The following is a 24,620-nucleotide window of genomic DNA, read 5'->3' on the forward strand; positions in this document are numbered from 1 at the left end:
TTACCATAATATTCTTCATCAATTAAATTCAATTAAAACTACTAATTTGAATAAGCACCTATAGGCATTAAAAAGCACCTACAATCACCGTAAAAGAACTCCAATCATACGGTGCAAATGGTCGGGCAACCAGACCAAAACCGGACACTGCACGTTCGCCATATTTTAACAAGAAAAAAGTCTATTTTTGGCCATCGCACTATTGTCCGAGTTTGGTTTTGGCCATCGAACTCCAAAACCCGATATCCTTGACCATTTAATTCTCAAAGCCGTTCATTTTTAGCCATCAGATGGTTTTGGTGAGTGGTTTTGCTAATGTGGACGCCACGTGACGATGGGGCCCACATATCAGTATAATTTTTTTCTCTCCCTCCTGTTTCTCTCTCTCTTCCCCGCTCTCTCTCCCCGGCGGCGCCGCCCCTGCCTCCCTACGCCGCCGCCGGCCGCGGCCCTCCTCCCCGACGCCCCTGGAGATCTGCCGCCTTGAGCTCGAGCTCGGCCGGCGCAGGGCCATCGCGGCGGAGCAGAGGCCCGCGGGCAGGGGAGCTCCGCGCCGCCGCAACCTTGGGCGGGCGAGCGCCGCCACGGCCCGTGGGCAGGGGAGCTCTGCCGGCGCGCCTCCTCCGGCCTCCCTAGCCCGGCATCCGGCGCCGTGGACGGCCCGGAGTCGAGGCGGGGGCGCGGTGGAGTCGAGGCAGCGGCATCCGGCATCCGGCGAAACCGGACACCACCACTGTGCATGCGTGCCAGCGCCATGGCCGGTGAAGCCAACGCCATCGAGGACAACACGCTTTGTGCCGCCGCACTGCCTCGTCGCGCTGCTCCGAGTGCCCCTGCCGCCGGTGGAGCACTCTTCTCCCCCCCCCCCCCGTCCCGGCCATCCTCTCTCGTGCGCGCGCCAGAGCACTCAAGCTCCCTGCGGAGGCCGGCGGATTTGGGGAAAGGGCGGAGCGGGAGGTGCCGGGGCTCGATTTGGCCAGCGGTGGACCGCGCGTCGAGGAGTGGGGCTCGGGGATGGAGGACTGGAGGAGGAGCGGGGGCGCCTCGCCGGCCGCTCCGAAGGAGTTGCAGGGGCGCCGCGGGCGGCCCGCATGACGGCGCAAGCAGCAGGGGCGCCGCGACCGGTCCGCATGACGGCACAAGGAGGAGCAGGGGCGACGCGGGCTAGCGCTGCCGCCGGGCGAACTGGAACTCCGTCGCGGGCCAGCGCCGCCGAGCGGGCGAGCCGGAGAGGCGCGCCAGGGGAGGACGGCGGCCGGCGGCGCAAGGTGAGAGGAGAGCGATAGGAGAAGGGAGAGAGGGAGAGGAGAGAAGAAAGAGAGAGAAAGACTGACATGTAGGGCCCACCGCCACGTGGCGTCCACATCAGCAAAACCGCTCACCAAAACCATCCGATGGCTAAAAATGAACAGTTTTGAGAGTTGAGTGGTTAAGGATATCCGGTTTTGGAGTTCGATGGCTAAAACTAAACTCGGCCAATAGTTCGATGGTTAAAAATGGACTTTTTTCCTTTTAACAACTGGAGCGGTAACATGCACCCGATGGTGAAGTCGGAGATGCAGATTGCGTTGTGTGGCTGGTGCGTTTTGTGCACTAACCGATACTCATCCATTGGACTATCGGGGAGCACGAGCAAGGGGATGTTACGAATTTGACGGTTTACGAAACGTCACGCAGCAGTCGGCACGGCAATGGGAGCAAACGCAGGCCGCACAACAGCTTCATTACCCATGTTGCGTAATGGCCTGCGCCTACCACAGTAAGAAGAAGAGACCACTGCCCCGTGCCGACGACTTGTGTCTTCGCTTCTGGCACGTGCGCTGCTGCGGGCTCGACTGATCGGCTCGTGCATTGTGCGACTTGCCGCCGCCGCCGCCATGGCTGGGTTGGAGCTCCACTACCACCCGTAGTGCCGCTCCACTACGCACATAGAGCAAATGCTGCAAATGAATTGCAGGAGAAGAACAGGACGATTGTGCTATTTTTTATCCAAGAAGAAAACTCTGGTAACATGTATAACAAATAAATATAAAGTAAAAAAGTTCTAAAATTATATTTGGAATTGAATTGATCACGTAGACCAATTATTATACTTATTAATCAAGGAGAAAACAGAGGAATAAAGAAAGGGGTTGCAATAAGCGTATGTTATTCTACTCCATCCGTTCCGCATTATAATTCGTTTGATTTTTTTTGACCTAAAGTTTGACCGGTCGTCTTATTCAAAAAAATATTGTACAAACATAGTCAAATTTAAGTCATTTCTGAAGAAGTTGTATTACATAAGAAAGCCACAACAAAAGAAGTGATATTTTGCACAAATTTTTAAATAAAATGAGTGGTCAAATTTGAAGTCAAAAAATAAAATGAATTATAATTCAGAACGGAGGGAGTAGATTTTCAAAACTATGATACTATCAATATTATTTTAATTATTCTTTTAGTTTTATAGATTTTTTTTAATGATAGTTTTAGAGAAACCCGAGAGAAATGGGTGCCCAGAACCCAATTTGAGAAACTCGCGGGAAGTTCTTTTGGCTACTTCTAGCACTTGAGGGCCCTTTTAGCTAGTCCCGTCGTCCTGTCCTGGATGCATGCCGTGGGCCGTTGTTTAGACATGCTCCCAACTTGTGGATATTTAGCACGGCCGGCCCGTCAAACAGTTTCGACTATACGCGTAACGTTTGCGCCGTAGCACTGCACGTTCGCCATATTTCAACAACTGGTGAACTCACCCGGATGGAGAAGTCGGAGATGCATGCATGCAGATTGTGTGGTGCTTTGTGCACTAACCGCGATACTCACATCCGTTGGACTATCAGGGAGCACGATCAAGGTGATGATACGATTTTACGAAACGTCACGCAGCAGCAGTCCACGTCCACCAGCCAGTCGGCACACACGGGGCACGGCAGTGGAAGCAAACGCAGGCCGCACAGCGGCTTCATGCATGCGCGGACTAAATTAAACAACGCGATCCCTTCGTCTGAATCTTGGACCAAAATTTAAACCCATGTTGCGTAATGGGCCGCGCCTACCACAGTAAGAAGAAGAGACCAGTGCTGACCCTTGCCGAACTGTGTCTTCGTTCTGGCACGCGTGCTGGCTGCTGCGGACTCGACTGATCGGCTCGTGACGATGGCCGCCGCCGCCGCCATGGCTGGGTTGGAGCTCCACTACCACGGTACCACCCGTAGTGCCGCTCCACTACGCACGGGGGGTGGTTCACAGTGCTCGTGACTCGATCTAGATTACTGGAGCCGTGCGGGAAAACGCGAGGCGATGGATCAGTGCGTCCGGCTGTGGCCCATTCACCTCGATCAGGGAGGAAAACGCATGGAAAAAAAACGAGGCCGCACGCGCGCGCGCTGAGACACGTCACTCGCTAAATAACCCAGCCGCCGGCTTACTCGTCGTCGTCGAGCCTGCCGCGCTCCGCTTACCCAACAGCTCCACTGTCTGCAGCGTCAGTTGTCACTGAGACTCACTGTCAACGCACTGAACACTCGACACTCTGAACCGTGTCGTCGTCGCTTATATAAACCTCACGGCAAGAAGCAACTGGAGGAGCCATTGCCAGCACCCAGCACTGATCGAAAGCTGCAGTGGAAGTCTGGCAGACTGCAGTGCAGTGCAGAGAGAGATAGACATGGGGCGCAACTCCTCCTGCAGGGGCACGAACGGCGGCCTGAGGGCGGCGGCCCTGCTGCTCGCCGCCGCGCTGTGCCTCGGCGCCGCCGCGGTGGCGTGGGGCCAGCTGACGGACGACTTCTACGACGACTGCTGCCCGCAGGTGGAGGACATCGTCAGGGCGCGCGTGTTCGCCGCCATGAGGGCCGAGGCGCGCATGGGCGCCTCCCTGCTCAGGCTCCACTTCCACGACTGCTTCGTCAACGTACGTCGTGCCTCACTCTTCAGGCTCTGGGCCTTGACTTTTATGCACTCATGATCGCTGAAGAAAGGGACTTGGCTTGGCTGCACTGCATGCACACGCTGCAGGGGTGTGACGGGTCCATCCTGCTGGACGGGAGCAACAGCGAGAAGCTGGCGGCGCCGAACCTAAACTCGGCCCGGGGGTACGAGGTCGTCGACGCGATCAAGGCCGACCTCGAGAAGGCGTGCCCGGGGGTCGTCTCCTGCGCCGACGTCCTCGCCCTCGCCGCCAAGTACGGGGTGCTGCTGGTATAGTAGTCCCTCTGATCTTCTTCATTCCCAGTCGTCGTCTGAATAATTTTTATTTGCACAGTGCTTCAGTTACCAATGAGCAGCCATCGATTGATCACACTGAAAAAAAAAATCTATGAACTTGTTGATGGATTTGGATTTGTGTACACGTATAGAGTGGTGGGCCTGACTACGATGTTCTGCTGGGACGGAGGGACGGTTTGGTGGCGAATCAGTCCGGGGCTAACACTAACCTGCCTGGACCGTTCGATTCTACCGACAGAATCATTCAGCAGTTCAAGGATGCTGGTCTGAACACAACCGACGTGGTCGTTTTATCAGGTAAAAGAAAGTGCCACCCGTACAACAATACTCGATCGGTCTCGTTCATGTGCATGCATGTTCGGGCTGCTGGCGCTGGTCGTGTCATCGATCAACGGCTGACCCGGGCCGACCATGAATGAAATGAACCCGCGTACGTGCAGGAGCCCACACGATAGGCCGGGCGCGGTGCGCGCTGTTCAGCAACCGGCTGTCCAACTTCTCGGCGGCGAGCTCCGTGGACCCGACGCTGGACGCGTCCCTGGCGTCCAGCCTGCAGGACCTGTGCCGGGGCGGGGACGGCAACCAGACGGCGGCGCTGGACGCCGGCTCCGCGGACGCCTTCGACAACCACTACTTCCAGAACCTGCTGAAGCAGAAGGGCCTCCTGTCCTCCGACCAGGGCCTCTTCTCCGGCGCCGACACCGGCGCCAACGCCACCAAGGCGCTCGTGCTGGCCTACGGCGCCAACCCCGAGCGCTTCCTCTGCGACTTCCGCCGCTCCATGGTCAAGATGGGCAACATCCGCCCGCTCACCGGCTCCGCCGGCCAGATCCGCAAGAACTGCCGCGCCGTCAACTGATCCGGCGCGGAGGCGTCGCTCACTCCGCACGTGTGGTCGTTTGGGTTAAGCTGGGTTCGTCGATCGCCAGACAGCGTATCAATTCGGTTCGACGAAGGAATCTGTAACTGCCGCTACAGTGCCGGATCAATTATCAGTAGGTGCGTGCGTTGCGTTCGCCGATGGAATTCCCTTGAAGAGCAAGCAAGCAACAAGAAAACAATAAATGCCACGGAGTCCTTTGTGAGATACGTATACTATCTTGAGTACTTGACACGCATATATGTAGTTACCCGTATCCCCCGGCCACCAAATTGCATTCACATAGGCTGTGTTTAGATCCGCAAAAAATGGTAAAAAGGTCACATCGGATAATGTATCATATTGTAGCACTTTTCGTTTGTTTGTGGTAAATATTGTCCTATCATAGGCTAACTAGGCTCAAAAGATTCGTCTCGCAACGTACATCAAAACTATGTAATTAGTTTTTTTATTTACCTACATTTAGTACTCTATGCATGAGGCAAAAGATTTGATATGATAGGTGAATAGTAAAGTTTGGAGAGAAAGATTTTGCAACTAAACACAGCCATAGTGCTCGCCTGCTGCTCTGTTATGAGAATGATGCCTCGCCTTCTCTCCATAATAATTGGCAGTACTGCGGATTAGGACTGCTGCGATGCGAGTCCATCTGCAACTATATCCTGCCGTATAAAGTGCCCAGCATGAACAGTTCTGCCAGCGCTGTACTATTCGTACGGTGGAGCTCCAGACCTGATCGTGACTGGGAAACAAGAACTCGTCGCTAGCTATCTCCGCGGGTTCCTGAATCAGACGAGCGAATGGGGAACCCAGAGGGATCGGTGCGCCAGCTTTCGGTTGATCATCAGTGTGGCAGTTCCTGGTTTCGTGAGCGATTACGCAAAAGTGGCCTCCCTTTCATCTGAAGTTCTGAACCAACCCTTCTAATTCACTTACGTACACTGCACAGGGCACAGCAAGTGCAGGCACGTAGTACTGCAGATGCCTGTTGCAGATTAAGCCTCCTGTTGACTGACAGCCTTGCACGGAATGAGACACACACACAACTGCTCGTGCTCGATCGAGGCAAACCAAACTAGAACAATGTTTCGCGTCGGAGTATGTACTACGGCCTTAGTGGTGGCTTACGATTGGGATTACTAGGTGCCATGGCAGGCTAGTTAAGACACCGGGATACTACGCCCATGCAGACGCTGAAATGAAACGCGTCGTGTCTCTGCTGGCTCACCTGCATGCAACACGCTGGCCGGGGTGCCATCTGACAACGACGCGGCGACGGATCGAAACGTTGGCAGCTGAAAATGTGTCGCCGACCCGAACGAGATGATTGCAACCCTTCAGATCCAAGAAAAGGTGCCCGCTCCCCGTGCCCGAACCGAACGGGCACGAGCTACCACCAGCAGCGAGCACTGTGCGTGGCTCGGCTCTATAAGACTCGCCGCCTCGATCGGGCGCAAAGTGAGCCTTCGCCCTTCGGGAAGATCAATGGCGCCGCCGTCGCCCCGTGGCATGCCGTGCGGTCCCCGGCTGGCCGCCGTCCTCCTGCTGGCCGCCGCCGCCGCGCTGGGGTTCGGCGTCCGGGCCGGCGCGGCGCAGCTGTGCGCCGAGTACTACGACCGGACGTGCCCCGGCGTGCACCGCGTCGTGCGGCGGGTGCTGAAGAAGGCGCACGAGGCGGACGCCCGCATCTACGCCAGCCTCACCCGCCTCCACTTCCACGACTGCTTCGTCCAGGTGAACTATACAAGCCCACGGTGCCGCGCGTTTGCTTGCTCTCTGTCCTCAGTGCCGTACACGTTCTGGGCTCATGCGTCGCGTTGTGCTTCTGTTCTTCAGGGCTGCGACGCCTCGATCCTGCTGGACAACAGCTCGAGCATCGTGTCGGAGAAGTTCGCGACGCCCAACAACAACTCGGCGCGCGGGTACCCCGTGGTGGACGCCGTCAAGGCCGCGCTGGAGGAGGCCTGCCCCGGCGTCGTCTCCTGCGCCGACATCCTCGCCATCGCCGCCAAGATCTCCGTCGAGCTGGTGAGATTTTCTTTTCTTTTCCTAACCGGCAAATGTGCGCAGCAGATCTATTGATCCACACCATTATTAGCCTTCCACTAAGCATCACACCGAACTTGTTTGGAGCTTGCTGCCGTTAGCGAGCTGATGCTTAACAGTACAGTGGCATTGCTCACGAATATTTGACGCACCCACAGCAGCAGACTTTTGGACTTGCACTGTACTAGCTTGCGTGACGGCCCGGCAGGCAATAATTTTGTAGCTCCTCCAAACCTCGAGCAATAATTCGAAAGCCGTTGGTGCAATATAATTGTACTAGCTAGTGTGGCCATTAGAGATGGAAACGTATCCGGTGCAAACCAACATTTCCGTGCAAACTATAGAAACTTCAATCTGAGTCATTGGATCATCATCCAAGGGGTACGAGAGATTGAGTAATTTTACGATCTGGACTCACCTTTGGATTGGGTAATCACACTTTTGCAAATCTCCCTTCTCACCTCTCTGCGCCCCTCCTTTTGAATGTTGATGAGGACCAGATTGAAGTTTCCATAATTTGCAAGTTGACAAAAATTGCACATCCTTTAAAGCATGCAAAACAGAGAAGAAAGAACCTAAGTTGTAGTACGACGTGGACACGCGCGCGTCAGCATCACGCATCGGCTCTCAGCAACACGACGTCTCTAGTACTAGTAGGTCGCACGCACCAATCCTTTCCGTGCCGCTCTTTAATCCAATACGGCCACATGACGCCTGGGTCCCCGTGTGTTTGCATGCACGCGCGCAGTCCGGCGGGCCCCGGTGGCGCGTGCCGCTCGGCCGGCGCGACGGCACCACCGCCAACATCACCGCCGCCAACAGCAACCTCCCGAGCCCCTTCGACAACCTCACCGCGCTCCAGCAAAAGTTCGGCGCCGTCGGCCTCGACGCCACCGCCGACCTCGTCGCCCTCTCGGGCGCGCACACGTTCGGGCGCGTGCAGTGCCGGTTCGTGGCGCCGCGGCTGTACAACTTCAGCGGGACGAGGCGGCCGGACCCGGCGCTCGACCAGGGGTACCGGGCGCTCCTCTCGCGGCGGTGCCCCAGGGGCGGGGACGGGTCGGCGCTCAACGACCTGGACCCGGCCACGCCGGACGCCTTCGACGGCAGCTACTACGCCAACCTCGGGGCGCGCCGCGGGACGCTGCAGTCCGACCAGGAGCTGCTGTCCACGCCCGGCGCGCCCACGGCGGCGATCGTCGGCCGCTTCGCCGGCAGCCAGAAGGCGTTCTTCAGGAGCTTCGCCAAGTCCATGATCAGGATGGGGAACATCGAGGTGCTGACGGGGAGCCAGGGCGAGGTCAGGAAGAACTGTAGAGTGGTCAATGGAAGCTAGTCCCGTCGAGGATCAAGTACTTATTTATCAAGTACTAGCAGCTGTGTGTAATGTAAATGTTGTGTGCTCAGCTCAGATTGATTGAGCAGTGTAATACCACGTTTGGTTTTTAAATTATTGTCACATCAAATATTCAGATGTCAATTTGAATGTTCAGATGACAATTTAATATAAACTAATTGCATAAGTTGCAATTAGGGCTCTAAACGAATTGTTAAGTATAATTAATGCATAATTAGTGGATGATTACTGTAGGAATTAGTGGTCAAATCTTACTATTACTAATTGGAGGCTCCTTTTAAAGTCTCCAGATGAAGCCATTTAGGATTCTAGGTGGACAGTCTAAAAAAATAAAGAAATCCTAAAAATTCTCATAAAAATCAGAAACACCCGGTCATCAATTCGGCAACTCTAATCATAATAGCCATTAGATCTGTTATTTTTTCTAATAAATTACACACCTTTACCATTATAAAAATAGATTAAAGTAACCCCTAAACATGTATCTAAATTACCCGCTCCTGCCATCATAAAAACTAATCTAAAGTAACCCTAATCTTTATGTAAATTACCCACTTATGTCATTATAAAATAATATCAAATAACCCCATAAATTTTTATATATATTATCCAATAATAACATAATAAAAAGTAAAAATAAACCAAAAATCTGAATCAAAATTATATTATTATAATAAAATCTTAAAGTGCATCAAAATAAATTTCTAAATTACTATTTTTATCATTACTAATATATTATTTATGTTATTATTTATATAAAAATACTAACCATAATGTGTGTGTCACCATAAATTCACGTAGAAGAGAAAAGATAAGAATACCAATTTTCATATTGTTCAAATAGCTCAAAAAAAGTGTTTAATTAAATACATATCAAATATATATAGATGTGTGTTGCAAAGTGAGAAAAAATTGTTAGTAACTAAATCTATCACATTTATTACACTTACATAATGATCAATATGTATATTTATAGGACTGGATTAGAATATTTAATTGGTTAAAGAGACTGTGAGATAGATAATTATTAAATATATCTAACTAGCCCGTGCGCGAGCACATGTTAATAGGCTAGTTATAGAATAATTAGGCTTAATAGATTCGTCTCATGGTTAAGTCACACCTTATAAAATTAGTTTTGTAATAAATTTATGTTTGATACTTCTAATTGGTGTGTAAATATTCGATGTGACGGGACTTATGAATTAAACTGAAGAAATCAAACTGAGCGTAAACGTGTATATTTGAGAGTATGATGCAATGATCGATTTTATTTTCCTTGATATTCAATAAAGAGATCCAACGTGGATTTTTCAATTTGTTCAACCGCGAAGGGTCCAAACCTGCGACCTCTCGTTTGATTGACAACTCGAATTTCACTAGGCCCTGTTTGGGGGAGCTTCTTGGAGCTTTTGCTTCTCCGGGAAGCTCCAAAAGCCACAAGCTCTCCCAAACGGAGTCAGATTCTCCAAACCGCGGAAGCTCCAAAAGCTCTTATTTACACTACAAGCGGAAAAGCTCCATCGGAGCAGCTTCCCGAGCTTTTGGCGTCCCTTATACCTTCAGCGCGTCCCTTCTCCCCTCCGCACCGCCCGTCTTGCCGCTCCTCAGCCTGTCCGCGCCGCCCGTCTCCGCCGGCTCTAGATCCGTCGCGGCCAACCGTCGGCGACCCGCACGGCCGGGGAAATCGGCCGCCAGTGGCCTCCTCTCCCCCCCTCCCTCGAGGTCGCTGCCCCAGATCGTCGCCACCCGCCGCCCCGCCGCCCTCCCTCCGCGCGGCCCCGCCGGCGGCTCTTCTCCTCGCCACCTTCCTCTCCGCGCGGCCCACCCACCAGCGAATCTCCTCCCTGCCGGCCTCCCCTCCGCGCGGCCTCGCTGGCGGCTTTGCTGGTCGCCACCTTCCCCCCCGCGCGGCCACCTGCCGCCAGTGGATCTCCCCTCCGCGCGCCCCCCGCCAGCGGCTCTGCTCCGCGTCGCCTTGCCTCCTCGCAGCCCCCGCCGTCGGCCCTACTCCGCGCCGCCCTTCTCTTCGCGCGGTCGAGGCCGGCAACTCTGCTCCTCGCCGGCCTGATGAGCAAGAAGCTAATGGGCAAAAGCTCCCCCAAACAGACCTACTAGATCCTCTGAAAAACAACCTTTTAGACTAGCCGGTGGAGCTTTTCTAAAAAAACAGCTTTTGCAAAAGCTGCCGCTACCCAAACAGGACCTAGATTGGCTACGGCTTCTCCGATGAAGATCACCTGGGATCCGAGTCAGCCACTGGCCCACCCGGTGATCCGACGAGTGCCCACCAGGATTGAATGATTGATCATGGAAACATCAAAACATGAGAACGATCCGCGCGCCTGAAATTCGATGAAAGCCCAACCCCAACGAGGCAATCTGGCGACCAACAAGCACACGCCCCCAGCTGGATTCAAACGATTTCAAAAGGGCGACCCCACCTCCAGGGTCCTCGGCTCCCGTTTCCGGCTCTCCGCCCGTCCGCGCCACACGCCATGGCCTCCCCGCCGCGCGGCCAGCCCGCAGCCGCCGCCGCGCCGGCGCCCGCGGCCACCACGTCCCCGCAGGTGCCCGCCGCCTCCCACCCGCTTCCCCGCGCGTTCCTCGCGACCTCCTCCCCGCGCGCCGCCGCGGCGGCCCCGGCGCCCCCGCTCTTCACCGGCCGCCCGCTAAACCCTAGCGCCCCGGGCCACGTCTCCTCCGCGCCCCACGGCATCCTCTACCCCGTCGCGAAGCCCGTCGCCCCGCAGCTCCGCCGCGTTCCCCCCATTGCCGTCGGGTACCCCCGCGCCCACGCCGTCGCTGTCCCCATCGCGCAGCCGGCGCAGCCTCTGGTGCACTCGCAGCCCCGTTCGTTCGCCTCCGTGCCTCGGGCTCATCTGGCGGGCATGACAGCGCGTCCCGAGCAACCTCCGCGAGGAGTTCCGATAGCTCCGCAGCCCAAGGTTTGTGATCTTTTTTTTATAGTTCGTGAGGTCTGAATAGAAGGGGAATTGGACTGAATGATTTGGTCCTCCTTCAGCTAACTGTTTGCTTTATTGTTTTGGATATCCTTTATAATTTTTAAATACTGAGCCTGATTGTTTCGGGTCTGATAGGCAGGATTACTTGTTTAATTAAATAATCTGGCATGTTAAGGTGGAAATACATTGATTTAAGGTCAACTTGTGTGGTTAGACACTGTGAATTCATCCTTGTAAATTGCTGGAGAGAATAGAGCACAGTATATGTTCTTAAATTGATATTAGATGGTGCTAATGTGTTCCGGGCATTGTTTTGGTTAGGGTATATTAATTAATTTTGAAGTTCCATTGAATACTGATACGTTTTTGTGCGTTTGTGTTCGAACTTCTTAGGTTACTACAGCCCCCCCTGTTGCACCATCTAGTGAGCAGGGCAACCCAAAGGACAGGTATACAACAAAACAACAATCCTGTATATGTTTTTCTTTTGTAGTGAAAATTTGTTACATGACAATTCTGCATTTCTATTGATTTCAGGGAAAGGAGCAGAGAAGACTCTACAGTTGTTGTGATTAATGACCGCAAAGTAAGTACTTAACGGTTACATGTTCTTTTGAACTCGGTTAGTCAGTTGTGCTACCACCAGTAAATGGTCTCATAAGACTGAATGATTACTATTATTTGGTTGGCTTGGATTTGTTTCATACATGTTCCACATATTATTGGATCCTGGGTTCTATGATGACACACTGTTAAGAAGTTCTTTACTTGTACTGATTACTGATATGGTTTTCCATTTCATAAGGTACTATAATCCCACAGAGTTTAATATTTTAATACAGAGATGGAAAGATATGAAAATGTTATTGCCTCATCTCCATTCCATTTTTCTAGTGAAGCCAGACAACCTGGTTCTGTTCCATCTTCCTATTCTTCTAGATAGCTATGATCACACTGGTACTTCAACTATGTGGTTCAAGATTGGTAGCTTATTTATTATAGGATTGGTCTACTAGTCAGGAAGGCCCATGCAACAAAATTTCCCATGCTTTATTTGTTATCTTGTTAAACAAGGTGGGTTGTGCACATGAACTGACATGTCTTTTGGTTATGTATTGGCTGCTCTGAAGGTTAACTTGCTGGAAAGTGAGTCAGGATCCTTGTATGCTCTCTGTAGATCCTGGGTGCGTAATGGTGTTCCACATGAAAGTCAGGTTAGCTCACTTTTCTTCTTTCAGATGAGCGCAGTGGTTGGTTGCTTGTTAAAATTGCTCTGACATAGAGTGTTTCTTTTATAATATGTAATTTCTTTAAATCAGTTCCATCTAACTTGTCTGATGTGCATTTTTTATGGAGTTATATAACTATGTTACTTTGGTTTCAAAGAAATGTCGATTTTTTTCCTTGACAAATGTGTCTTGCATGTATTTGTTAGATAACACTATGATTTTTTTTGTAAGCAAATGTTTTAGAAGTTGGCTTTAACCAGGGAGTGTTGTGTTGTCTAGTCATTTAGGCAAGCACTATAGTATTCTGCGATGATCAGTTTGAATGCATCTGCAGCCCGCACTCCAGATTTTTTATATGTGCCATGTTATCCACGCTCTCTGATTCATTGTTTTATTCAGCCAAGCTTTGGAAATGGTGAGCCAATTCTTCCAAGACCTTTGCCTGCTTCGGTTGTAGATTCTAGGATATCAGATAAGGAAAATAATGGTGCTGCGGATTTAGATTCAGATGAAGAGCCACAAAAGGTACCTTTTATAAAATCTCCTTTGCAGTTTAGGTATTTTCATTTAACTAAGTTAATAACTTGCTGATAAAACACACTATGACTATGAAGCATACAACCTGGATAAATTCTAGCAACTTCAGATTCTACTTGTCTATATTTCGAATTTGTTTGGCCTTCTGTAACTAGCGTTCTGATATTGACTTGCAAATTTCATTAAATTCACATGCAATTAAAAATCATACTGCATCTGGCTATAGGGTACCAAAGGCAACATGTTGGCAAGATTGGTCTCGTGTGTATGTGTGACCTTACCACTTTACCGTATTAAAAATTGTAGTCAAATCACTTCCATTCCTTGATTGGTTAGGGGTGAAGTATTTCTTCTTCGGTAATGAAATTCTTGTTTGTGTAGAGTTACTTTTCTGTGATAATATCCCAGCTACCATTTTGTGGTCTATGGAGTACTTTTCCAATTTTCCTCCTCCTATCACAACTCACAAGTAGCACAAATGTTTTCATTTACCATTCTAATGTTAGACCTGGGATACCAATTAATTTGATTTTTCATCTTGCAGAATGCTGATGGTGAATATAACACAAGTGACCTATTGAAGCAGCATGTAAAACGTGCCAAAAAGATACGTGCTGGGTATGTATTCCCCCCCCCCCTCTTATTTCACTGCTTCTCTATCTTTATACAAGTGTCAATTGATTATCAGAAAAGTATTAGGCAAAGCATGTCAGTGCAATTTAGATGATTGGCTGGTGCCTCTGAAGAGCTGTTATAATTCAGATTAGTAAATGTTTTTCTATGTTCAACCTCGATAGCTTCTTGTCTAGGTCGAAATGCAGTTGTAAACAAAAAGCATATAAAGAAACATGAATACAAGGTACTGACTCTGATTGGACAATCAGCTGTTTCATTCATTAATGGCAAATGCTTCTTTGACAGGTTGCAGAAGGAACGGCTTCGTCGGATTGAAAGATACAAGCAACGTCTTGCACTACTTTTGTAGAAACGACTTTTGACAGTACCTATTAAACAGAATAAGCTGAAAGCATAGGCATATAGCTGTTTCTTGCAAGCTTTTACTTCCGTATAGGAAGTAGGAACATTCATTGAGATGTTTTATGACCAGCATTGTATGTTTAGGAGCTTTGTATCTTTTTGTTACCAATTTATCTGACATACTAAAATCTCTAATGTTTCTCGCAATAGTGAGCTGTGCATAGAAGCATCTTGTGCACTTGCAATTTCTAGCTAATGTATTTGGTTACTCGTTTAAAGCCAAGGATTTATGGTCGCAATTGCTTGGTAAATATTGAAGTGTTGACAGAGAAAAATGTCAATTGTGCAGCATTTCGTGCTTGAAGGTTTAGTTTTTGTCTGGAGCTATCTCTGTTCACAGAAACATGATTGTAAGTGTGGTGCTACTGCTTATAAAGCTAAATTGATTAATTTTTTTTTTGAATTGTAAATTGATCAATTATTTTGGAACGAAAGGAGTAGTACATAAATGGTACTAATCAGCGGGGGAAAAAGATTGTTGAGCTTATAAATTTCCCTGCCACCTTAATAATAATGCGCAGATTGGTTCTTTTTCTTTGTTTGATGAGATGTAAAGAATGTTATGATTTTATATACTCAACTCGAGTAATAATGAAGAGATTTACATTTTGAACAAATATTCGAGAACAAAATAATGGAATCAACACGCTCTCTTCTTACGGCAATGAACAACCCATATTCAGAACTCAGAACAGCATCAGCTTTCAGTTCACCACCCTGCAGCTCCTCCTGACCTCCCCCATGCTCCCTGTGAGCGGCGCGATGTTCCCCATCTTGATCATGGCCGTCACGAAGCTTTGGAAGAACTGGGCCTGGCTATTGGCGAAACGCTCGACGATGGGCGCGGTGGATTCCGCGCCCTCCTCCGGCGCGGAGAGCATCGCCTGGTCGGACCTGAGCAGGCCGCGGTTGCACCGGATGTTGGCGTAGTAGCTGTTGTCGAATGTGTCCGGCGTGGCCGGGTCGAGGTCGTTCAGGCCCGTGCCGTCGCCGCCCGCCGCCGCCGCCGGGCAGCGCCGCCGGAGCGCGGCTAGGTACGCAGGGTCCAGCGTCGGGTCCGCCTGCCCCGTGCCGCTGAAGTTGTAGAGCCTGTCCTGAATGGTCTGGCACTGCGCGCGGCCGATCGTGTGTGCTCCTGCGAGGTTCAGCGAGAGGCACGCGTCATTTTCTCTGAGTTCGCAGCTCGTCACGGCTACGTGCCACGGCGAGGTTGCTGCTACGGCGCGTATATGCTTTCGCGGGTTCATCGTCCCGGCGTGTGCTGAAAATACCTTGGAGCGCGACGAAATCGGTGTCGTCGAGGCCGAGGTCGGCGAACTTCTGGGTAAGATCGTCCAACGGGTCCGTGGGGCTCGGGAGGTTCTGGGCGCCGTCGAAGTTGGCCGCCATGCCGTCCCTGCGGCCCAGCATCACCCTCCAGTACGGACCTCCTGCCTGTTCGTTCCATCAGAAAATCGCGTCAGTAATTCCTAACAGCAGCAGTCGCGCACTGTGATTCTCGACAGTAACTTGTATAGACGTGTGCAAGTGCAATCGTCTACGTCGTGCCAGGGGACACTGACCAGCTCAACGGAGATCTCGGCGGCGAGGGCGAGGATGTCGGCGCAGGAGACGACGCCGGGGCAAGCGTGCTCCAGGGTGGCCTTGATGTCGTCCACCACGGGGAACCCCCGCGCCGAGCCGACGTTCGCGTCGGCCGCCTTCTCGCTGCGCATCGTCGGGGTCTCGTCCAGCAGCAGCGACCCGTCGCAGCCCTGCAGTACACGATCAGTAGCCGAGGCGAACACCATGATTAGATCCAGATCAGAGCACAGGCTTGGTGCGTCAGCGCCAGCGGCAGCACGAACTAGAGTGCACGTACGTTGACGAAGCAGTCGTGGAAGTGGAGGCGGAGGAGGCTGGCGAGGATGCGCGGGTCGGCGGTGCGCGCCTCCTGGATCACGCGCCGCACCGTGTCGTGGACGTGCGGGCACGACGCGTCGTAGTACCCTGGGCTCAGCTGCTGCGCCCGCGCGCCGCCGAGCAACGCAGCGAGGCCGAGCACCGCCGCGCACAGGGCTGCGGCTATCGCTGGCATCGCCGGACGACGCGCCATCTATCTTTGCCGAAAGCAAGGCTCTTCCAAATTAAACCTCTTGCCTCTCTTCCAAATTAACCGGTTTGTGCTTGCTTGCTTTTGCTGTGAACTTGTGGAGTGTGTCACGGCCATGGCGATGGCTCTACTTATAGTCAGTTCAAATGAGGTCTTTGACATGTTGGCAATGATCAAACAGTGCGTGGACTCACTCCAGCGACGCGTGCTGGGCTGCTAGCTAATTAAGAAAGGGTCTCTGTTTCACTGTTCTGCAGAGGCGGTGAACTGGTGAAGAAATGGTCCTGTCAGTCAGAGTGCGGTTAATTGTTAATGGTTAAATTACTGCACACATGACACAAGGAATCACAAAAGTGGGTATGAATATGCGCTGGCGATGTTGATGCTTCTGCTTTTGTCGCTTACTTCGTGAACCTGCGAAAGAGACTTTCGTTAGAACTTCACCGTAACCGGAGTAGTTTGATGTTCAACTCATGAATCAGTCTCTGTTAATTTTCTTGATTGGGAATTAGTCTGGTATTAAAAGCGGTTACGCGTTTCGAAATGTCGCAAAGGGACTTAACTCGATGACACCTTCCTCGGATTAGCATGAATATTGCCTTTTTTTTAGACGAAGCATGAATATTGGCTTGTGTCAATTTGTTTTCAACAGACAGTCGTGATGCTTACCCTTGCAAGTTCCCTGCACGGCTGCATCCAGCCGTGAGCCGTATGAAATCTGATTTAATTTAATTTGTTTCAATTTCTTTTTTTTTTTTTGCTGTGAGAATGAATCAGCGGAGGAAGCAAGCTCCGCGACATCGTGTGGTCGTGTCAAATCTCAGCTCCCCATATCCAGAGTCTCAAAGACATGTAATTTGCTTTTTATTTTTTAAAAAAGGACAAGAAATTTTTAAAATTTTCGGCCCAACATCATTTTCTTACCAGTAAGTGGGCCGAGGAGAACAGCGTCTCCACTCTCCACAGCAAAGCAGACGTTCAGACACTGCCCGATTTCAACGGCCCATTTCGCTTTCCCTGGTACCAAACCCTAAAAAGCCGCCGCAACCACGTATAAAAACCCGCACGCGCCGCCGCCGCCGCCGCCGCTTCAGTACCCGGAGTAGCCGCCGCCGCGAACACAGGAAGGAGCGGCGGGAACATCCAGGGCCGGCAAGATGCAGATCTTCGTGAAGACGCTGACTGGGAAGACCATCACCCTCGAGGTCGAGAGCAGCGACACCATCGACAATGTCAAGGCCAAGATCCAGGACAAGGAAGGTAGGCGCACGCGTCCTTGCTTCTTCTCAGCTTGATTTGTGTGTGGTAGCAAGTAGCAAGGCTCGCAAGTAACAACAGCGCTAAGCGGGTTTATTTTTTTTCCTTCCCCCGTGCGTAGGAATCCCGCCGGACCAGCAGCGTCTGATCTTCGCCGGGAAGCAGCTGGAGGATGGCCGCACTCTGGCGGACTACAACATCCAAAAGGAGTCCACGCTCCACCTCGTGCTCAGGCTCCGTGGTGGGATTATTGAGCCCTCGCTGCAGGCGCTCGCACGCAAGTACAACCAGGACAAGATGATCTGCCGCAAGTAAGCTACCACTCACGCCCTCAGCTTGTCTACACTTATGTGATCCCCCAAATGGAGACTTTGTTCTCTTCCGTGAAATATTATCTCCAACTGGATCGACGGTTGTTATTCATAGGAGTTTAACACGATATGCTTTGCATGATATATGGATATGATAGTCACACGGGGATATGCTTGTATTGCGGTTCATGTATGGAAACTTTTTTTTTTCAAGTCTAATGCTAGTAAGAAATGAACAATTTAGCAAACAAATGTGCAATTTCAGCATTCAGAAGGAACGTGGTGTGTAAAACTGTGATTTCCCTAGATGAAGTGCCATTTCTTTATTTGTAACACTGGCCTTTCCATTTGTAGCTTGTCAAGGTGCCCTCACCTTAATCAAATACATATACCATGACATCACTAGAGTTACCTAACCTTGCACAGCCTTTCGAACGAACCTTCAAGCGATTATACAAAATACCTTTTGTTTTGTTTTTCAAAGCAACTCTTCTAAGGTTTTGCCCCTGTGGGTGCACTCTTAGTTCAAAATGTTCATGCTTGAGCAGATGCTGAAGTATTGCCAACCGACCTATGGACATGGCTTCCAATGTATTCAGCCTTTTCTCACCGGCCCAGCATTGTTACCTTTCTAATACTGAATAAACCATTGGGCAGACTGGTTGTTTCATTCTTCATGTTTTTCTGCCTTACATTTGGCATAACCAATTACTGGTTTAATGATGACTTCTTGCTTTGACCACACTGAAACTGAAGACTGGAGGTGTACTTTCCTCTCTTCCTTTTCTCTCTCGGTGCTTCCTTGTGAAGTCTCTTCCTTTTGGTCAAGGACTAATGTGGAATTTATTCTTCCTTGAGCACTGTTCTTCAACCAAAAGATTTAGAGGGACGGATCACATCTGATGGATCTTCCTATGTGAAAAATCTTGGCCTTTATACTTAGAACCTCCAAGTATTTTTTTAACCTTGCTTTGCTGTAATCTTTGTTATTGTCATTTCCTTTCAATTCTATTCTTCATTTTACCATGACCTGAGTTTCATTCTTTTTGTCATTTATATTGAGCACTTCTCCAGCTAGGTTTCTGTCTTGGACAAGTCTGGTATCCTGTTCGCTTAACTTTTGGGCATGCGTATTTTGCAAGCTCTGCTAAGCTACAGTTGTGGTGCTATATTATTTGAGCCGATTCGCCTCATTCTCCTTTTGTGTCCTATGAGTACACTCTGCCATATGAGGTTTTGGAGGTGTATTGGTGCACTTTTGATGTCGGATGTTCTTGTTCTTTATCTGAAGATGTTCTTTTTTTCCTGAGAGAAGTGATTGGCAGGAGTGATGAATCAATTAGATGCGCGAAGTGACCTTATGAGCTGAAATTTTGAGGCTTAATTTCTGTCTGACTTGCCAATTTGCCTGCCCTGTTTCACTGCAAGTGAGAGCGCTTGATTTCTTCTTTTTATTGCCTTTTTTCACATGACTGCAACATCTATAAATAACTTGCCCTTTTGTGGTTTAAGTTTACCCCTGTGTCTGATGTTGTTGGTTTTGGTAGGAGAGATTAATTGAAATTTATCTATTGTGTTTAAACGTTAGTGCACCACATGCAGTTGCTATTTGCATCTTTCCTTACTATAGTTGACTCATATTCACAGTCCCAGTTACAGTGTGAGAAAGCCCTTTTTGCACATTACCCTGACGTTCTTCCATTTGTCTGCAGATGCTACGCACGCCTGCACCCCAGGGCCGTCAACTGCCGCAAGAAGAAGTGTGGCCACAGCAACCAGGTGAGCTTTACTGTATTGCAAAAGCGTCGTGCCTGAATCTAGGCTAGCACTGTGCTTGTTCCGCATCCCACCATTTCGAAAGCGAAGAAGTTGAGGCGAAGTCAATCTGATCTGATGGAATTTCTCTTGCTCTTCTCCTTTCAGCTGAGGCCCAAGAAGAAGATCAAGAACTGAGGTGTGTTGCTGCTAATCAGTTTCATCGACCGTTTAAATCATCTGTTGTAGTGGTGTACCGTATGCTGTGTTGTGTTGTTGTCGGGATGTTGGACCGTGTCTGTTTAGCCAAACTTCTCGGCCTGCCGTGATGTTTCACCTTGTTGTCGACGATGACAGTTCTATATGGTAAGACCGTCCACAGTGGAAGGAGCAAATGAAGGAGCAAATACACTGTTTGACACTGTAGATGTACTGTTTGGCACTGTAGACAGAGAGGGCGTGGGAAACGAGGAGGGAACAAATTTGCTCTTGCTCCCTCCGCTGTGGTCAGCCTAATACAGCCACTGCTCTTGCAATTTCGTTTTCCTTGTCGGCCTCCCGAGAAACGCGTCGGTCGGCTGGTGCTGGAGCGGCATGCAGCCTGTTTCCTCCGCCTTATTAGCCTCCCCGGGCCCCGCTACCTGCCTCCCCCCCCCCTCCTCCCTCCCCGCGACGAGACGGCCGTCCCCTCGGTCGTCCGGTCGCGACACGTCCTTCGCCTCGTCGGCGAGGGGGAGCGGCGGCAGTCACCTCCGCCTTGAATCGTACGTCGGCCCTCGCCTTCGTCCGGTTCCTCCCTCTCCTGGAATCCTGTTGCATTGATTGTTTTCATCTGTTGGCATGCTCTGCTGTTTTCCCCGTCCCCTGTTCTGTGTTGATGTCTCGTAAAATGTGGCTTCTTTTAGAACTCAATAGTACATTGACTTTCTTTTGTACGATCGATGAGGTCAATGTTTGGATTGGGTGTGAAAGATTCCGATTTTTGCAGCAACAATTCATCAGAAAAAAGGCTCCCCGGCCGATCCTATCCACCGAATCGGCCACACATAACGCCACGGTGGTGTGAGGGAAGCCGGCCGGCAAGATGATTTGCTGCTGCGGTGGCGCGGAGGAGACGTACGCCGTGCCTGCCAGCCGGCACCCAGCAGCGCCTACGTCGCAGAACAATGCAGGTGAAATTCAAATTCCCCATTAGGTTTCAGGGGTTTGCTAGCAGAAACGTAAAAGCAATTTACGATTCAGTCTTGTGATGATACAAGTTGCATTGCGTTGTAAATGTAGCAAAAGTTTTGAAAAGAAATGTAGCCAAAAATGCTCCTGCTTTTCTTTATTTTTTCTTTAAAAAAACTGTTTTCTTGGTTAATCGACACCAGGGATTCAAACGCTAACCTTTGGACCCGATGCAAAAATTCATCATGGGCCGTTTCATATGAACCGTTGCATTTCAAACGCTGAACTTATGATTCAGGCTGAACTATGATCGTGCAATCAGGAGTTCAGTACAGTTGCACGATCCAGTAGATCAGTTTTTGTTGCCTTTGACAACATCATCTGACATCAAATTCATCCTCTGAGTGATATGACGAAGCTAGCAACTAGTTTTGATACCTGAATTCTCTGAGCACACGGTGCCTGAAAAACTCATGTGGTAGCTTTGCTGCAATGCCAGCTCCCGGCAAGCCAAGAGGGCCCAATGCGCCGAGGACCGGCGGCCCGCCGAAGGTCCTCCCCGTCGACGTGCCGGCCATATCCATGGGCGAGCTGAACAGCATCACCGGGAATTTCGGCCAGAAGGCCCTCATCGGGGAAGGCTCCTACGGCAAGATCTACAAGGCCGTGCTCGCCTCCGGGGAGCCCGTCGCCATCAAGAAGCTCGACCCCAGCGTGTCCAGCGATTCCCTCTCAGACTTCTCCTCTCAGGTCAGTCAGGCAGGTCACAAGTTCTTCACTGATGACCAGAAAAAAAAAGAGTCTGATAAATCGGTTTGGTTTCCTGGCGGCGCAGCTGTCGATGGTCTCGAGGCTCAAGAACGAGTACTTCCTCCAGCTGATGGGCTACTACCTGGACGACAGCCACAGGATCCTCGTCTACCAGTTCGCCTCAAACGGCTCCCTGCACGACACCCTGCACGGTACAGCATCCTACCCTGTCCTGTCCTGTCCTGTCCTGCGCTCATCACCATCACCATCACCATCACCATCACCAGCCGGTGCTGTAACTGTAACCTGACGAAAGAAGAAGGGAAAAAAAAATGGGTTGCAGGCAAGAAGGGCGTGAAGGACGCGACGCCGGGGCCGGCGCTGAGCTGGGCGCAGCGGGTGAAGATCGCGTACGGCGCGGCGAGGGGGCTCGAGTACCTGCACGAGAAGGTGCAGCCGTCCATCGTGCACCGGGACGTGCGCTCCAGCAACGTCCTCCTCTTCGACGGCTACGAGTCCAAGATCGCCGACTTCAACCTCACCAGCCAGCCGCCCGACGGCGCCGCGCGGCTCCACTCCACGCGCGTCCTGGGGACCTTCGGCTACCATGCGCCCGAGTAATAAGCCTTTTCTTTTCTTTTCTTTTCTTTTCCCTAATACTGTAGCTTGCAACAATCTGTCAGCTATTGAAGTGGACAGCTGTCGATGGGCTTTATTATGCTAGAGTGGGCAGCCCCTCTGTGGATAGCACTTTCTTTCGAAAAATTGGCTCATTTCGCAGAGATCGCGATCTTTCTATTCTATTCTTTATGGACCTGAGCTCACCTTTTTTCAAGAGCTAGAGATTGGATTTCCAATCCGATAGCCTGACCGTAGTGATGTTAATTGTGGTTACATTCATAAGTAGCTTGGTCCATCTTTATTCCATTTCATATATGTCTGAGGATCCGCATAGCCCTCGATTTATGTGTTATTTATCCATTTTTACTTTTTTTATGCCTTTTTCATCGGTTCCGGGGGGAAGACCAAAGATCTTGCGCGACCGATCCGGGTTTAACAATGACGACAATGAAATGTGGGTTATTGCGTTTTCTGAAGGTACGCGATGACAGGAGTCTTGACGCAGAAGAGTGATGTATACAGCTTTGGAGTGATACTCCTGGAACTACTGACCGGCAGGAAGCCCGTGGACCACACCATGCCCAAGGGACAGCAGAGCCTTGTAACATGGGTGAGTCATGCACAAACTTGTTGCAGTTTGCCACTTACTGATGCCCTAACAGCTTAGCAAGATCCATGGGCTCACTGCTTTCTGAATTTCCCTGACAAAAAAAAATGAAGGCGACGCCGAGGCTGAGCGAGGACAAGGTCAAGCAATGCGTGGACCCGAAGCTGGGGGAGGATTATCCTCCGAAAGCAGTAGCCAAGGTAACAAGACCGTGCTCTTCTAGTCTTCTGTTGACCCTTGGTCCTTCAGATCACACTCTTGTGTTGTGAGTCAAGACATGAGAACCCTTTTTTTCTCTCTCGTTTCAGTTGGCAGCGGTGGCGGCCTTGTGCGTGCAATACGAGTCCGATTTCCGGCCGAACATGACCATCGTGGTGAAGGCGTTGCAGCCGCTTGTCAAGGCAGCCGCAGCCGCAGCTGAGGGGCCGGCCTAGCAGTACATGATAGACGACACACAACCATCTCTCCACCACCTGTACTCAAACCTCTTCTTGTGTAACTGCCACGTTTTGCGTACATCTTCAGTGGTTGTAATGTAATCAACATGTACTCTCTGATCGATCTGCAAAGGATTCAAGCAAATGTGTTCATCACCATATATATTAGTTTAGTTTTGCCTTCAGATCACCAGAGTTTTGAGTTTCCTTGTCTCTCTTTCGTTGGTACTGCTGGCCTACAGGGAGGGCTACGTACTGGTAGAGTACTGCTGCACTGCTTGTTCTTATCCTGACACCACAGCAAAAATCGAATTGGAGTAGCAATCAAACTGATCAAAGATTCCACTGAATCAGAACATGTCGAGCGGAAGGAGACAATGTACCCAGTACCCGTTGCAGTTGCAATCCGTGATCGGCGTCACTTTAGCCGCGTATCTTGTCTGAAGTAGCCTAGACACGATCATATGAACCTGTCTGCTCGGATCAAAACGAATCTGTAGACCTGCAGCAGGATTTGGGCACGTTGCATTCAGTACAGAAGCAGTACTCCCGAGTCATGACATTCAGTTGCGTCTCGCATGGATGGATTATCTCTGCTTCATTTCATCGAGAGGATAAGGCCTACCAGGCTACCACTACCATTGGTAAGAGATGGCATGCAGCCCTGCTGTCCGCAGGAGCACTTCACTCCAAACTTGAATTGATCGATGTGCAGATAGACAAATTACATTTGAACAGATGAAGGAAAAAAAACACTGAAAACATCCCAGAATGGCCATCTAGTGGCACGCGAAAAAGCTGCACGTTTGAAATTTTTATTTTTGACGCTCCACACTGATAATTTTTCTTAGGCCTGTGCTGCTGCCTGCTGCTCTATCCGTTTCAGAAAGAACCCAAGCGAGGGCGGCAGAGCACGCCGCTGCAGTCATCGCTGCAAACTGCCTCTCACTCTGAATTCTGAAAGTCTCAGGCATCGGCGTCACACGTCCCTTTCAGAATTTCCTTTTAGCGTCCGAACAAAAAGATGGAGAGCGAAGCCGCTGCAAGGTGATGCGCAGCTACAAGACAGCCCGGCCATAGATGCGTTCGTTGGGTTCCAACTTACTACTTACCTCCGCCGCTCGACCTCACTCCGGCGTCCGCTTCTGTCGCCGTTGATCGCCAGCGGCGGGGCCGTGTACCCTTGCGACTGACGCACGTCGCGTGGGGATCGCCGATCGCGGCGGGCGGGACCTGACCATAGTCACAGAATTCGGGTTGATGCCTCGTCCCACGATTTGGGAACACCGTTTCGATTCGAGGGTCGGGGTCAAAGAGGTTCAGTGTCCTATTTAAAGTTGGATCGCGTCCTGGTTTGA

The 24,620-nt window shown here is 50.6% G+C and overlaps 6 protein-coding genes, 1 long non-coding RNA gene and 1 other non-coding gene across 8 annotated transcripts; 6 read left to right on the forward strand and 2 right to left on the reverse strand.

Moving 5' to 3' along the window:
• Window positions 1-3,553: 3,553 nt before the first annotated feature.
• Window positions 3,554-5,298, forward strand: LOC120646739 (peroxidase N-like). Its single transcript, XM_039923189.1, has 4 exons — window positions 3,554-3,895; window positions 4,000-4,182; window positions 4,341-4,506; window positions 4,650-5,298. The coding sequence occupies exons 1-4, from the start codon at window positions 3,650-3,652 to the stop codon at window positions 5,066-5,068; spliced, it is 1,014 nt and encodes a 337-aa protein (XP_039779123.1). The 5' UTR covers window positions 3,554-3,649; the 3' UTR covers window positions 5,069-5,298.
• Window positions 5,299-6,465: 1,167 nt separating this feature from the next.
• On the forward strand, window positions 6,466-8,678 carry LOC120646740 (peroxidase A2-like). The gene is made up of 3 exons (XM_039923190.1): window positions 6,466-6,823; window positions 6,926-7,117; window positions 7,884-8,678. The coding sequence occupies exons 1-3, from the start codon at window positions 6,575-6,577 to the stop codon at window positions 8,469-8,471; spliced, it is 1,029 nt and encodes a 342-aa protein (XP_039779124.1). The 5' UTR covers window positions 6,466-6,574; the 3' UTR covers window positions 8,472-8,678.
• A 2,267-nt stretch (window positions 8,679-10,945) lies between these two features.
• Window positions 10,946-14,537, forward strand: LOC120646746 (nascent polypeptide-associated complex subunit alpha, muscle-specific form-like). Its single transcript, XM_039923198.1, has 7 exons — window positions 10,946-11,440; window positions 11,852-11,907; window positions 11,996-12,044; window positions 12,589-12,672; window positions 13,087-13,212; window positions 13,769-13,842; window positions 14,146-14,537. Exons 1-7 carry the CDS (start codon window positions 10,991-10,993, stop codon window positions 14,207-14,209), a joined length of 903 nt encoding a protein of 300 aa, XP_039779132.1. The 5' UTR covers window positions 10,946-10,990; the 3' UTR covers window positions 14,210-14,537.
• A 429-nt stretch (window positions 14,538-14,966) lies between these two features.
• Window positions 14,967-16,339, reverse strand: LOC120648206 (peroxidase 54-like). Its single transcript, XM_039924942.1, has 4 exons — window positions 16,124-16,339; window positions 15,825-16,016; window positions 15,534-15,696; window positions 14,967-15,397 (listed from the first exon to the last, which is right to left on the reverse strand). Exons 1-4 carry the CDS (start codon window positions 16,337-16,339, stop codon window positions 14,967-14,969), a joined length of 1,002 nt encoding a protein of 333 aa, XP_039780876.1.
• Window positions 16,340-17,382: 1,043 nt separating this feature from the next.
• On the forward strand, window positions 17,383-20,072 carry LOC120646748 (ubiquitin-60S ribosomal protein L40-1). The gene is made up of 4 exons (XM_039923200.1): window positions 17,383-17,614; window positions 17,733-17,922; window positions 19,635-19,701; window positions 19,846-20,072. Exons 1-4 carry the CDS (start codon window positions 17,512-17,514, stop codon window positions 19,873-19,875), a joined length of 390 nt encoding a protein of 129 aa, XP_039779134.1. The 5' UTR covers window positions 17,383-17,511; the 3' UTR covers window positions 19,876-20,072.
• On the forward strand, window positions 19,239-19,327 carry LOC120653084. Its single transcript, XR_005666770.1, has one exon. It is a non-coding gene; the product is annotated as a small nucleolar RNA Z266 (small nucleolar RNA).
• Window positions 20,073-20,201: 129 nt separating the features above from the next.
• Window positions 20,202-23,447, forward strand: LOC120646744 (probable protein kinase At2g41970). Its single transcript, XM_039923196.1, has 8 exons — window positions 20,202-20,441; window positions 20,666-20,849; window positions 21,347-21,597; window positions 21,683-21,809; window positions 21,941-22,214; window positions 22,696-22,828; window positions 22,939-23,025; window positions 23,134-23,447. Exons 2-8 carry the CDS (start codon window positions 20,762-20,764, stop codon window positions 23,257-23,259), a joined length of 1,086 nt encoding a protein of 361 aa, XP_039779130.1. The 5' UTR covers window positions 20,202-20,441; window positions 20,666-20,761; the 3' UTR covers window positions 23,260-23,447.
• Window positions 21,063-22,175, reverse strand: LOC120646750. Its single transcript, XR_005664555.1, has 2 exons — window positions 22,036-22,175; window positions 21,063-21,903 (listed from the first exon to the last, which is right to left on the reverse strand). It is a non-coding gene; the product is annotated as an uncharacterized LOC120646750 (long non-coding RNA).
• Window positions 23,448-24,620: the final 1,173 nt, after the last annotated feature.

This window comes from Panicum virgatum, chromosome 9K (genome assembly GCF_016808335.1).
Source record: "Panicum virgatum strain AP13 chromosome 9K, P.virgatum_v5, whole genome shotgun sequence".
Taxonomy (NCBI): domain Eukaryota; kingdom Viridiplantae; phylum Streptophyta; class Magnoliopsida; order Poales; family Poaceae; genus Panicum; species Panicum virgatum.